We start from the raw sequence: 15,930 nt of genomic DNA on the forward strand, positions 1-15,930 counted from the left end.
ATCATTCCCTTAAAAAGATTGATCGGATTGGATCGGTGTGTGATTGTCAACCAATCAGCACTAGATGGCTTGCTTGCTTGGTTTCTCCAGCTCCAGCTTGGTGTACCTGGTGTTCACGATCGATCAAGCTGGAGGCAGCGAGTGGTGCCGGAGAGGCGACGGTGGCGGTGGAGGTTGCCCGGCTCGTGCTGGAGTGGAGTTGTCGCGTCTTGATCGGTGAGTGTTTGGTCTGTATCACACAGTCTAGCGTGTATTTTCCTCGGCCTTTTGTTAAAAGAAAGAGAGGGGCAGGCAGCATCTCCGTCCGCCATTAGTGGTCAGAAGGAGAAAGATTGTCTGTCAGGCCCCAAGTCAAGCGACCTGACGCGGGCTCAAAGCTCACGCTGCAGCCAAATGTTCAGAGTCCAGAAAACAGAGCAAAAGCAGAGGATGCTAACTACACGCAAATATTCAGACTTCAGAAAGCAGAGCAACATATGTATCAGTTCTGAAGGTCCACAAAGTCGAGTCGAGGTCCACAAAGAAGATGTCACTGGAGCATCGAGTTTGCAATGCAAGACCTGCGCCCAAGAGGTAGATCGAATTAACGGCATCATCGCCAAAGAGGTAAGCTTCACAGCTCAGCTACATATCTAGACCATCAGTGTGTAGAACTTAACCTCGCTTTAGAAAACAGAGCACAGGAAGCACTGCACATCAAGTATATTAAGATTCCATAATTTATCCCAAACAAGTAGGAGTACTAGGATATTGTAGTGCTAAATTTGTGAGAAATAATAGTAAAAGCCAATTAAGTATACTAGGACCGAAATAGCCAAATACATGTCCAACAATAAACAGAGTACACTTATTTATTACAGCAGGAAGTCACCATATTTCTTGCAAAGAAAATCGTTAACTTCGATCTGTTAGAAATAAATAAATCCTAGCGGTGACTCAACATAAAAGTACGAACGGCGGGGAAGCCACCAAATCGACACGAGAGCAAAGAGGACTAAATTATTCGACGCACTTGATCATGCTGATGAATGGCCATCAACCAATAAGCACAATACGAGAATGCTTTGCCATTAGCAAGTCGCAGCCTGTACTGCCTGCATGATAGAAAAAGGTGTCATTACCAGGATGTGAACTGTGGAGAGGTGAGTAGGATGGTCAATGCAAGGCAAGTACGACACAATTCATTACCTGGATGTTGATGTGCTGTCTAGACAAACAAGATCTTGGGACATCTTGGGTGTTTCCTTGCTGCTTCTTTCCACTTCTGTTTTGTGTCACCACCCACTTCACGATGAAGAGCAATCTCCTTGAGGCGCTTAAAGTATTTGATCGCCGATGTGCCGGAAAAGCCATCTAGATTTTTACATAGCAGCCGGAGCGATTTGAGGCACGGCAGAGCTCCGTCTTCGATGTCCAGCGCAGTCATCACTTCCACCGTGATCCATAGGTCTTCCAGGATTTTGAATGCACCTTGTCCGATGATGTGCTTGTCCAGTTGAGTCGCAGTCAGCTTCAGCTGCTTCAGGCTGCGCATTTCACTCAGGGCAGCAAAAATGTCACGACTCAGCTGATGAGTGACTGAAAGGCACAACTTATTGAGACCAGCCAGCATGGTAACAAAGGGGGGTAGGCTGAATATATTGCCCCCTTGTAGCTTGAGTGAGCTAAGATAGTAGGATTTACCAGTTTCAAGGGAGAAATTTAGCAAGTCTTGAGAACTTTCACCACTGAGATTGAGTGAGAGTGCAAGTGAAGTCGTGAAATTGGTACCTCGCTCGATGAACCCCTTGATGGCCTTCGAGAGAGTACTTGTGCTGCTGGCATCGGCGCAAGAATCATACCATATTTTCACCTTTATCAAATGCTTCATATGATCCATGAGTTGTGCAAATCCTTGGCTCTTGTTGCTGTCCACAACAAATCCTGCTACTGTTTCCAATTTGCTGTTGGCTGACAACGACGCCTGTAGCTTACTCATTCTGCGGGCTCCTACATCTTGTTTCAGCTTGAACTTCCCAAACAGATGAAGTAAAAATGGCAACTCCATGACTTGTGTTGGCAGAATCTCTATCTTCGTCCTTCTTACATCCAGTGTCTCCAAGAACTGAAGCTTCTTGATATTTTTTGGAAGCGCCGTAACAGCAGCTCCGAGGCTTAGGTATCTCAGCAGCAACAGGTTTCTGCATACCAACTTGAGATGGCCATCTGACATCTGATGATCATACTCTTCTAGATCCAAAACTCGCATCAGTTCATACTTGGAGAAGTCCAGGATTGATGGGTGTGTCTCGCCGGAGACAGTCAGTGACCGGACAAGAGATAGATCATTCACTTCTCTAGGCTTTGTATTATGCAGAGACAGCCGGCGGATTTTGCTGGGTAGGGGTGGAGCAGACGGCTGATTACACAAGGTAAGAAAGTTGTCAGACATGGACTTGCGGATGACAAACTCCAGCATCATGCCATGGGTATGGCATGTCTTCAGCTCTGTACTGTTACCACTAGCATCAATAGGTTGGATGATACTCCGGTCAACTAGCTTATCAAAACAGCTGGTAGCGGCGTCGAGGGCATTGTTTGTAATGTTTCCCGGTGAAAACCCCTCGGCTAACCATTTCCTTATCAGGGTTGATCTCTTGATTGGACGCCCACTTGGGTAGGTACTCAAATATAGCAAGAATGTCCTGGCAACCTGGCTATCAATGCTGGTGTAGCTCTGCACAAGCACACTCCTCATTCTTGAAAATAGCTCATCACTCTCCAAATATGTACCCAGGTCGGTGCATAACTTCGCCCATTTCATGGGTGTCGGATTTCCTGCGCTTTGCAAGAACCTGGCAGTGGTAACAAGAGCAAGGGGAAGACCATCACATTTCTTGAGCGCTTCGGAGCCAAGCTCCTCCACATCTGGCGGTAGTTCATCATCTTGGAAAATTTCCTTGAAGAACAATAGTCTTGAGTGTTGATTGGCAAGAGTTGACATTGTGTACACATGATCATTAACAGCTGAGCTGCTGCACGTATTTGCTACGCGCTGAATAGTCGTCGTCACCAGAAATCTGCCGCTTAACCCCGCAAAAGCCAGTTTTATATCGTGCCAATATCCTGCTTTCTGCAAGCCATCAATCACAATGAAGAACCTATGTACCAAATTAAACATGACAAGCTAAATTAGACAAGGTTTACAATGATAGATGAAGCTAGCAGAGCAAGAGGGGATAGGGAACTGAATGAATGAATGAAAAAAAATAAGGCATGGCAAAACTGAATGGGGAAAATGTTTTCGCACAGACAACTAAAGTAAGATGACCATGCATCACTACTGGATTCGCCAAAATCTTCAATATCCATTGCCGAGTTTCTGCAAACGAGAACTCGGCAAACAAAAAATTAGATGAAACGGGTCGTTAACGGTGGCGACACGTGGCTAGACTATTATTCGTGTACGGAACCAGGCATTACTTGGACGAGCAAGCTGTCAACGCGTGGTACAATATATTGCATTGTACCCGTTCGCCGAAACTCGGCAAACCTTGGCCCACTATGAAACACCGCAGACGTTTAACCTGTTCGCCGAGTATTCCATTTTGCCGAGCATCGCACTCGACAAAGCTAGACAGCACCACTACTGGAAAATCATTGTACACCAAATAAAAACGACACATGGGTGTTCCTAGGAAGTTGCTTTGTGCCAGGTAAGCCAAGAACCGACAGTCGGCAACTACGGAAGTGTTTGCTGAGTTCTATGCCGGCTCTCGGCAAAGACATGACGGTGCCGTCCTCACCCTCCGGACGTGAAGTCACTTTACTTTGCCGAAGGTACCATTTTGGTTCTTGACAACAAGTTTGCCAAGCCCCCAATAGATGGTTCTCAGCAAAGTTTTGTTTGCCCAAGGGGTGTACGGTGAGTGCTTTTTGCCGAAACTATACTCTGCAAAGGAATTGCTGAGTATTTTTTGGCCCTTACCCGAGTGTCTGTGACACTAAGAAAAATAGGTGATTCCAGTAGTGCATATGGCAACTGAACTGGCTTTTGCCGAGTGGGGAGCTTGGCAAAGATTCTAGGAGTTACAGTAACTGCCACGTCTCGGTATTTGCCAACTGCATTGCAGTAAGTAAACAAATATGTATGCAACCAGAGACACAAAGACATGTGGAGAAACAAAATACAAGATCTATATAAAAGCCATTAATATTTAACATTCAAATCTTGGTGAATTTGTTAGTTAAAATATTTGCGATAAAAGTAGAAACAACGGATCCCGTGGATGAGTTGAAGTGAAGAAGCAAGATCATACTATTGACAACATAGTCTTCAAGTACCACATATCAATGTGTCTTTGACAACAACTTGATATATTAACATATATAGTAAATAAACTTAATATATTTAACCCAAAGTCTATTTTTTTCTTGAGATGTCACCCCAGAATGAAAGGGGCGATCTCGTAGTTCTTGGTCTGTGAAGATGCGTTGTTAGGTGCTCCATTTTCCCATTGAGGACGAACCTCAACCTGTGCTTAATATATTTTACTATAAGTGGTAAGTAATATTATGAAGCAAGTTGAACGAAATAACAATTGACTATGGGAGCAAAAAAATAAAGAGAGGAATTAACAGTAAGTATAGTCGGAAAAAATCTAGCACACAAATGTGTGGGTAGTTAGAACGATGAACATACATACCAAATTAAACATGGCAGATTTATTAGACAATAATTTATTGAAGGAGTTTGGTACATCGATCAGTAGATAAATTACCTTTTGATCCCAATGCACTCTTTGATTCTTTCCTGGAGCTTGGTGAGACGGCCGTCGGTGGGATGGCCAAGTTGCCCGAGTATCTCCCTGAGAACATTGGCGGCTGTTCCTCCAAGTTTCGCTGGAGGAACCCAGGCCCGTGCTTCGTATTGGGTCTGAATTGCCTTGTAGTTGTACACATGATTGGCGAGGAGAGTCTTGCCCATACCATGGAACCCAACAATGGTGATCACCTTGAGCTGCTGCTGCTGCCGGATCAGATCCAGAAGCTCGTCGCGGGGATCTTCCATACCCATGGGAACAGGGCATGATGCTGCTGAATGGTCGTCGTCTTCATCATCTTCGATCGCCGCTGCAGTCTCTGTCTGCTCAGACGACAGCGACCGCCCTGGCGAAGAGGTGGTGCTGCTACAGTATGCTCCTCTCAGCTTGGACGCATCCTCTGATATCTTCTTGAGCTCCTGGATAGCCATGGCGAACTCGTTACGGGCCTTCACCGTCTTCACCCGGTGGACAGCCCGACGGAGCCAACCGGCCCCTGTCTTGGCCCTCCTCACGCGGTGCATGAAGCGGTCGATGCAGTCTTCAATGGCGTGCGCCACCTCACGTACCATCCTGATCCACTCCTTATGCACCTCTTCACCCCTTCCATGGCGACTGTTTTGCTCATCCTGGATGACGGCAGAAATCATGGCAAACTCGTCCTTGATGAACTTGATGTCACGCTCCAGGTTCTTCCGCAGCTCGTGATTTTTATCTAAAAAATCGAAGAGCTTCGGCACCATCCACTCCACGAAAGAGGTGGCCGCGGCCGTCGCCACAGCCTCCATCTCTCTCTCTCTCTCTCTGTGTGTGTGTGTGTGTTCAACGGTTGCAAGGTCACACCATGGGAGTTTTCACTGACCGGCGAGGACAACACACAATAGCAACCATGGATGGATGAAGTTGAACTAAGCTACCTAGACCTGCCAGGATGCTAACAATACTAACCCGTCACATGACATTTGACATGCACAAATCTGCCAAGAAAATATCTTGTTCACATGGTAATATCTTCAAAGTATTGCTGTCCTTCCTTCTTACTATATCCATCCTTAGCTTAACAAACTTACAAACACTAAGTTAATTAACGTGAAACGATATGTGAAATGAGGACACACCATTACTATTATACGTATATTAGAACTAGAAGTACACGTAACCAAAAATAAATAAACATGCTAGGTAATCACACAAAAAAGGAAAAGTAGTTAACACTGTCGCTAAATAATAGACCATACATGAATTCAAAGTATTATGGATGGAACTGAAAGCACTGTGCACTGCCTTGGAGTTAGATTTTTGAAAAACTACTGCAAGACGTAGGCATTAATATTAATAGTACTTGAGGAAAAAACAATCGATGTAGGGCAAACACTAAATAGCTATTTACAACATCATCTTCGGTGCATGCAGCGTACAGGCAGGCTGATGAGTGCGGGTGGACTGCGCAGACGAGTCAAAAATATCTTTGTACTTTTTCCTCTTGGTTTTGGCATCATCAATCAATCAATCAATCCGAGCGTGCCTCCATCGGTATCCTCGCGGGGTGGGAGTTGTCGGCAAGGAGGCACCGAGCATCTTTGTACATGTTTTACACTGTTCTACCACCCCACTCCCCCACCGCTTTAACACTTTTATCACTAGTACTCCATTAGTGTGTTTGGACTGCATATTTGCTTTCCTACTTGTCGGGTAGCCTCTCCATAATGAAGTCCAGTACCCGCTCTCTCTCACTCACCTGCACGAACCGAGAAAAAGAGGAACCGTACTAGACTGGACCTGATCTACCATGACTAAGATCGGTGCAACCATACTAGTAATTCAGTAGACATCTCATCCCCAAAAGCCCAGGCGGCTGCCCTGCCACTGCCCGAATGAATGAAAAACCTGCAAACAATGGGACGTCTCATATCCGGCCAAACGTTCTGCATTTCTCATACCCGGCCCAAATATAAGGCGGGCAGGGGACATCCAGACGCGCCCGCCATGTCACGATCTATAATTATTTCTAGCAGCGTTTCTCTAATTATTTTTTGCGGTTAGCAGCTCATTCTGGCGACGGTAGTGGTTATTTCAGAGACGTCGATGTAATTTTTATTCCAAAGTTCTAGTAAGTGCGGCTGAACTTTTTAGAGCTCCCAAACACACCCCTCACGCATTATCCGATCTAGTTCGTGAGCCCCGTAAGTCCCCGTGTCACAAACGGTCCACATGGGCACGTCTTCCAGGTATTCCCTTTTAAGTAACGACCGTGCATCCCGCAAGTTCTCCATGGCGCGTGGAAATGCCTCAGGCGAGATAGTAGTTGTGGGGCCCAGTCGAAGACACGTTCCCTTCCCTCTCTCTCTGCACACATTTGGAAATAGCGTGAGGAAGAGTGATACATCTCGAACATATCTAGTACAATTTATGAAGTTTTCATGCTATATATTTACTTCATTTATTTATGATTTTGGTGTAATTTTATATTATTTTTTGAGACTAACCTATTAATCTAGTGCCCAATGTTCTATCCTGTTTTATCCATGTATTTGGTTTTACAGAAAATCAATATATAGGAAGGTCAAAATACCTCGAAGATTTAATATAATCTTTGTTGGAATATATATGATTTTTTGGGCGAAGTAATCAAAGCAAGACGGTCCTTCTCCATCTCTTCGACCAACAAACGTTTAAACTTCCTGACGGCATTCTCGACTTGTTCATGACAGTTTTATTGGACTTTGGCAATCTTGACAAGTTTAGCATTACACTAGTAGAAACACAGGGCTTTGGTCCAGACTGGGTAAGCCCATTAATATCGGTTCACACACGATCCGGGACCCATGGGGGCATCGGTCCCGGTTCGTGAGACCAGGGGGCCGGCCGGGGGAATTGGTCCCGGTTTGTATGGCCCCTTTGGTCCCGGTTCCAGACACGGACCGAGACTAATGGGCCCCGCTCTTGGCCCACAACCATTGGTCCCAGTTGGTGGCTGGAACCGGGACCAAATGTGGTCCTTTAGTCCCGTTTCCAGCCACGAACCAGGACCAATGACATGCCTATATATACCCCCTTGCCCGCGAGCAGAGCAGTGGAGTGCTCTATTTTTTTGGCTGCCCGTGGAGAGCTTTGTGGTGCTCGATCTCACCTCCTATGCACATGAGGTGTTTGATGAAATGTCCGAGCCACACTCAAGCTTTCTCCTCTCGAAGCTCCTTGTCCAATCTCCATTTTTCTCAAGATTTGTCTAGGTTTGCCGGTCCGTTCTGTCCAATCTCGTCGCCGGCACCACCGTGGTGAGCCTCTTATTCTTATCTTCTTTGTAAAAGAAAAAAACAATCTTACTTGTATGGTTTAGATAGATACTTGTATAATCTATTATATATAAAAAGTATTTGATGGGTTCACCAGAAAAAAGAAAATAATCTAGAAATTACCACAAAAAACAGAAACATCCAACCGTTTATTTTCTTGACTGAAATTATATAGCCATTAGATTAGAATTAAGTGAAAAAATTACCCACCATTGCCATTATAAAGGTTATAAACATATTACCCACCATTGCCATTATAAAGGTTATAAACATCCGACCACTAGCCAATCAATTTCCTCCTGTCCACCACGCCCAAGCTAAGGCAGTATATAGAAACCCTATTAAAAAGAAAAAGAATACAGGGGCAACCTTACGAAAAAAAAGAAAACAGAAAAAATTAGGATGATTAGGATTGCCGCCGCCCTTCTCCACAGCCATGCTCTTGCCCTCGGCAACATACGTCCTAACCATAAGGAAGAGGCCGTGGCCCGTACGTCCTAGCCATAAGGAAGAGCGCCAATCCAACACGTACACAAAGCCAATCCGCTGCAACTGAGGTAATATACTCAGACTTCTTTTCCAAATTGTTTAGGGTCATCCACTATCTGCTTCCTAGCAAGGCCTTCATCATGGGATCTCAACCAGAATCAAAAAGGAATATGTTTGCTGCTCAGGTAGAGGACCGGCGAGAAATTGTCATGGAGGAAGGTCATGTATGGGGACCTGCTAGAGGTGGCCTCTAAGTTTGTTTTATTGGTAACAACGTAGAAGCCGACGATGAAAATTGGAAACTAATCTCGCCCCTAATCTACAAAATTTGGTGCCCATGAAAATCAGCCGGCGACCCTGTCGGACATGAAGACGCTCCAGCACATGGCGGCTTGCTACAAGATATACCAATGGTTTGCTGTCGGCAGGAGCCAGGTTCATTCGATATGAAGCTTCCTCACATATTGACTTTATATTCATAACCTTGCTCGATCACCTGGTATATGTGAAAGCAGAAGTCATCTTGCCCGATGTAACGGACATGCATGCCAGATATAGTTGTAAGGGCGTGTCTCCGTTTACCTTGCATGAAGCTGCTGACTGATCGATGCAATACATGATTGGAGTCTTGATTGGACTGGAGAAATTATTTTTTGCAATAGGCCTGATTGGAGTAGAGACTGTAGAGTATTTTTCTTTTCTGCGTGATTGGGAAGGCAAGCCAATAGGCAGAGTTTGCATCTGGACGGATGAAGATCAACCAACGCACAATCAGCTCGCACCTCACTAAAAGAACATGAAAGTAGCAGCCTAGCAGCTCACATCAGTGCGTACTGCGTACATCATGAGTCGTGCGTACTGTAGTTCCTGGCTTGCAGTTCGACCATGACATGGACGCAGAGATCAGCTAGGTTGAGAATTACGTGTGCAGCTTGCCGTAGACACTACATGTGCAGCTTGCCATAGACTCCATACCTGACTGGTCGTTTCTCTGAGCAGCTCTCTCCTAAACATCGTGATAACCTTTCGCTATCACAACAGGCCACAAGCTGCTGGAGACATAAATTGATGTTTCTCTTGGCTAGCTTTGCACCTGTATGTATTGCACCTTGAGAAATTAATAGGGCTCAAAAAACGAACATGTTGACACGAAGTACGCGGGGATACACTGGTGATTGGAACGAGGAAGCGGCACCGACGACGAGGTTAATTAAGGAACTAATACGGATATTTTCTGACAGGGTTGACTATAGACAATCCACGGTGACCTCCTGTTTGTTCGCCTGCACTAACCCTCTAACTACCTCATAATTCCCATGTAGTTTTCACACATTATATGGAAAGAATTATACCGGGATAATTTACTATTTCCAAGAATCGATGTAGAAGAAGTGAATAAAATTTCATGTATTAATGACCAATTGCTTTGTGTAGATTTTATGATATAAGGATAAATCAGGCCATTATAACGAGCATATGGTTAAGTGGACAGTATATGTGTCCTTTTTAGCTACCAGTTAAGGTGATGATGTGATTGTAGATTGTTTAGTTATGGCAGGATTACCTTCATTCTACTGGAGTTACCTTAACACGATTAATTTTACTGTAATTCCTACATCAGAACATGATATTCACTACTTTAGTGTTAAGTATAGAAGTTCAAAGTAATGTGTGAGTTTCCTATGTTACCAGTGAATGCAAACAATCCAAGTGGTAGATCATATAATTGTCTTCATTATTGGTAGTTTCGTCAATTTTGAAAAAGCGGAATCATATCAGTATAAGAATGGCTCGACTTTCCTATTCCCTTCACTTCCTATGCAAACCCTGCTTTAGACAATTCCCACAATTGTTCATAATGTTATTCACATTATGTAGAGACATGCGATAAGCCTGTAATGTTGCTGCATCCAAATGTATAGATCAGTTGCAGTGCATAATGATGACGAATTCCAGGAGCTATGCTTCCTAAAAAAATATCAGAAAATTGTAGAAGGTTTGAAAGTGCTATACAACTTCAAAATGTTCATCATGATTTTGAGGGGATATTAACATGACTGTAGTTACAATTTATATAATTTATATAGCTCTTTAGTTAGAATTCGACACGTTTTTAGCATTCTTACCATATATACATACAATTTATAGATTGTTATAATGTGTTTGTACTTACCATTTGACCTCTGTTCAAAATTTTACCTAGGGTCAAATTAAGCATCAGTATTTGAGCAAATGTTCGCGTCATTCTGCCTACATTGAATATGCTTGTGCATGCTTCTAATTAAATTACCTCTCATGGTATTTTCATTCTTCTATAGTATTGTTGTTATTTTACTATTACATATTTTCCATTCTGCACTAAATTTTTATGAAGTAGCTTCCATATATATGTCCTCCATAGAACATTGTCTCTATGACTTACAAAGGCATATTAAATCTAGCACCATAATTGAACAATAAATAATATTAATATAGGACTGTAATTCTAATTCTGATTATTTCAATACAAAAGATGGTCTTTCCCCTACAAGCACACGAACAGAAGGATTTAATCATTGATTGTATTACTCAGGATAAAGCAAAGGAAATGGATGAATAGTAAAGAAAATCTTAACTACTTATAGGAATATAGTGCTAGATCTGGTCTTGATCGACAAAAACAAAATGATTGGATGGTGTGCACTGAAACCATCACATAACCTATGCACGGACTTATTCAACCACAAACAAATAAATAAATGCTATCAGCATCACGATGAGAACATATAAATTGAAAAAATTTGATGAGTACACATTTTTTTTGTGTTTGTTCGATCCAACTACCGATCGTTCCTCACATGGTCAAGACAATTCAACCACAAACAGTTAAGTGTTATCAAGCATCGCCATGACAAGATATATATTGAAAACACGTTTGGAAACATAAATATGTTGAAAATATTTATGACAATATTAATGGTGTTTGTAAAGAGGTTGATAGGTATGCATTCGTTGATTGCACTTTAACCATTTGGGTATGTTTATATGGAGTTCAAGATTCATTATTAAAGTTTCTAAAGTTCTAGCCCGCGCATCGAGCGGGCCATTTGCTAGTTGTCATCAATTACCAAAACCATACATGGGGCACCGCATGTTCTTTCAAGCGGTGTGGTGGAAGTTTTGTCCCACCTCGCTAGTTGAGCAGCGCCGCGACTGGTTTATAAGCCGCGCAGCGGCAACGCTCTCGAGCTCCTATTTATTGCAGGCCTATGGGCCAAACCGTTCTGTCTCTGCCTGTTGGGCCTATTGGGCCCGCGGGGCTGCATCCTAGCCAGGTAGTAGGGTTACTAGTCGTATGTAGGCCGTGCGCCCAATAGGCGACATTTTTTTACTTTTTAGTCCAGTATTTTTTAAAATTTTTGGCTTTTTAATTGATTCTTTTTAGTTCATTCTTTTTACTATTAAAGTTTTTAACAAATAAATACTTTGATAATTTTAGTTAATATTACTTTGATTCATTGTAGTCGATTCTTTTTGCTATTGAAAAATATTATATTTAATTGATTCTTTTTAGTTCATTCTTTTTACTATTAAAGTTTTTAACAAATAAATACTTATATAATTTTAACTAATAAATACTTAGATAATTTTAACAAATAAGGACATGTCTGATTTTTTTAGCGAAATGAACCTGAAATTGAAAGGCACTTCGCATGAACTATGAAAAGGTTGAAAGTTGGCATGGTATCATCATTTCACCCACATAGCATGTGCTAAAACGTTGAGAGCGTTACGGCAGAAATTGGATGCACTTCGTGTACAAAATGGACAATCACTTTCAAAATATCAGGGTTTCGGACAATAACATCTGTTACAAAAGGGATTTCATTTCTTCACATGTAACTAAAGGGATATTCTAGATCAAAGGCATCAATATAACTATTGTGGAGAGAAAGTCTTCACTTTTTCTTCGCTTGGGTCCTTTGCTTATTACGCCGTAACCATGTATAATCTTCATCGTTTAACAGGATGCTTGGGTCAGCCTTGACTTTGAAGGGAGGAATTTCATGAAACTTTTCATAATCTTCAGACATGTCTGTCTTGCCCTCCACTCCCATGATGTCTCTTTTTCCTGAAAGAACTATGTGGCGCTTTGGCTCGTCGTATGATGTATTCGCTTCCTTATCTTTTCTTCTTCTCGGTTTGGTAGACATGTCCTTCACATAGAAAATCTGCGCCACATCATTGGCTAGGACGAATGGTTCGTTTGTGTACCCAAGATTGTTCAGATCCACTATTGTCATACCGTACTGTGGGTCTACCTGTACCCCGCCTCCTGACAGATTGACCCATTTGCACTGAAACAAAGGGACCTTAAAATCCTGTCCATAGTCAAGTTCCCATATGTCCACTATGTAACCATAATATGTGTCCTTTCCCCTCTTGGTTGCTGCATCAAAGCGGACACCACTGTTTTGGTTTGTGCTCTTTTGATCTTGGGCGATCATGTAAAATGTATTCCCATTTATCTCGTACCCTTTGTAAGTCAATACAGTTGCAGATGGTCCCCTGGCCAACGTGTACATCTCATCAGAAACATCGTTGTCACCCATGAGATGTGTTTGCAATCAACTGCCGAAAGTCCTGATGTGTTCACTGCTACTTCTTGAGCTTGTGTTGGTTTTTCCCTTGAAGAGGAAAGGGTGATGCAGCTAAGTAGATATAAGTATTTCCCTCAGTTGAGAACCAAGGTGTCAATGCAGTAGGAGTATCAAACGAAGCACTGAAGAACCTACACAAATATCAAATACTTGCACCCAACGCGATAAAGGGGTTGTCAATCCCTTCACGATAAAGGATATCTTATAAAGGTAATTGATAACTAAAACAATAATATAAAATAAATAAATAAAAATGCAGCAAGGTATTTTTGTAGTTTTTGTATTTAGATCTAAAAATATAATAAGAAAAGTAGACCCGGGGGTCATAGGTTTCACTAGAGGCTTCTCTCTTGATGGCAAACAATACGGTGGGTGAACGAATTAATGTCGAGCAATTGATAGAATAGTGCATAGTTATGACGATATCTAAGGCAATGATCATACATATAGGCATCACGTCCGAGACAAGTAGACCGATACATATAGGCATGCATCTAGTGTATTAAGTCCATGACAAATGGAGTAACGCCTTAAGAAAGATGACATGATGTAGATGGATAGATTCATGCAATATGATATAAACCCCATCTTTTTACCCTTGATGGCAACAACACGATACGTGCCTCGCTACCCTTTCTGTCACTGGGTGAGGACACCGCACGGTATGAACCCAAAACCAAGCACTTCTCCCATGGCAAGAATGATAGATCTAGTTGGCCAGACAAAACCCACAACTCGAAGAGACTTGCAAGGATATGAAATCATGCATAAAAGAATTCAGAGAAGATTCAATTAATATTCATAGATAATCTAATCATAAACCCACAATTCATCGGATCTCGACAAACACACTGTAAAAGAAGATTACATCGAATAGATCTCCATGAAGATCATGGAGAACTTTGTATTGAAGATCAAAGAGAGAGAGGAAGCCGTCTAGCTACTAGCTATGGACCGGTAGGTCTGAAGTGAACTACTCACGCATCATCAGAGAGGCAATGGTGTTGATGAAGAGGCCCTTCGTGATCGATCCCCCCGCCGGCAGGACGCCGGAAAAGGCCCAAGATGGGATCTCGCGGAAACAGAGGCTTGCGGCGGCGGAAAAGTATTTTCGTGGCTCTGTCCTAGGTCAGGAAGATTTTAGGGTATTTATAGGCGAAAGAGGTAGGGCAGAGGGGCACCGGGGGGCCCACGAGCCTGTGGGCCCCCCCTAAGGCGCGCCGTGCGGGCTCGTGAGTCCCTCGGGACTCCTCTACCTTGGTTCTCAAGTCTCGTGGTCTTCTTGTGGTCCAAGAAAAATCATCCCGAAGGTTTTATTCCATTTGGACTCCGTTTAATATCCCTATCCGAAAAAGGTCAAAAACAAGGAAAAAACAGAAACTGGCACTAGGCACTGTGTTAATAGGTTAGTCACAAAAATAATATAAAATAGCATATTAATGCATATAAAACATCCAAAGTTGATAATATAATAGCATGGAACAATAAAAAAATTATAGATACGTTGGAGACGTATCATTCACATGTAATCCTATCGTCACACTACTCCGGGTGTTTGGAGCGCAGAATATTCTTGTGTTCATTGACATACATGGTCACCACGGTAGAATTCTGTAGAACTGTGTAGTGTGCTTGAGACCAAGAATGTCCATCGCTACATATTTTTGAGTCCGCTCCTAGCGTGCCTTTTCCAGTCAGTCCCCCCTAATACCACGATTGAGGGAGTACAATCTTCTTAATGTCAGGACTGAAGTCAACACAAAACCCAATGACCTCCTCTGTTTGATGGTCCGTGGAAATGCTTCCTTTTGGCCTAGCATGGTTACAAACATATTTCTTTAAGACTCCCATGAAGCTCTCAAAGGGAGAACATATTGTGTAGAAATACAGGGCCCAGAATGGCAATCTCGTCAACTAGATGAACTAGGACGTGCGTAAGAAGGATGGTGGGAACACCAGCTCGAAACTGACAAGACATTACGCCAAATCACTCCTTAACCTTGCTAGGATTTCTGGATGGATCACCTTCTAAGAGATTGCATTGGGGAATGCACATAGCTTCACAATGGCTAATCGAACGTTTTCCGGTAGAAGCCCCCTCAATGCAACCGGAAGTAGTTGCGTCATAATCACGTGGCAGTCATGAGACTTTAGGTTCTGAAACTTTTTCTCTGCCATATTTATTATTCCCTTTATATTCGACGAGAAGCCAGATGGGACCTTCATACTGAGCAGGCATTGAAAGAAGATTTCCTTCTCGCCTTCGGTAAGAGCGTAGCTGGCAGGACCTTCATACTGCTTTGGAGGCATGCCGTCTTTTTCGTGCAAACGTTGCTCGTCCTCCCGTGCCCCCGTTTTATCTTTTGTCTTCCCATACACGCTCAAGAACCCTAGCAGGTTCACGCAAAGATTCTTCGTCACGTGCATCACGTCGATTGCAGAATGGACCTCTAGGTCTACCCAATAGGGTAGGTCCCAAAATATAGACTTGTTCTTCCACATGGGTGCGCGTCCCTCAGCGTCATTCAGAACAGATAGTTGATACGTCTCCAACGTATCTATAATTTTTGATTGCTGCATGCTATATTATCTACTGTTTTGGACTATATTGGGCTTTATTTTCCACTTTTATATTACTTTTGGGACTTACCTATTAACCGGAGGCCCAACCCAGATTTGCGTTTTTTGCCTATTTCAGTGTTT

The 15,930-nt window shown here is 42.9% G+C and overlaps 1 protein-coding gene across 1 annotated transcript; it reads right to left on the reverse strand.

Annotated features, from left to right (window-relative positions):
* Positions 1-829: 829 nt before the first annotated feature.
* On the reverse strand, positions 830-5,720 carry LOC125525818 (disease resistance protein RGA4-like). The gene is made up of 3 exons (XM_048690820.1): positions 4,761-5,720; positions 1,189-3,140; positions 830-1,094 (listed from the first exon to the last, which is right to left on the reverse strand). The coding sequence occupies exons 1-2, from the start codon at positions 5,588-5,590 to the stop codon at positions 1,208-1,210; spliced, it is 2,763 nt and encodes a 920-aa protein (XP_048546777.1). The 5' UTR covers positions 5,591-5,720; the 3' UTR covers positions 830-1,094; positions 1,189-1,207.
* Between the last annotated feature and the right edge of the window lie 10,210 nt (positions 5,721-15,930).

Source organism: Triticum urartu, chromosome 7 (assembly GCF_003073215.2).
Source record: "Triticum urartu cultivar G1812 chromosome 7, Tu2.1, whole genome shotgun sequence".
NCBI lineage: Eukaryota > Viridiplantae > Streptophyta > Magnoliopsida > Poales > Poaceae > Triticum > Triticum urartu.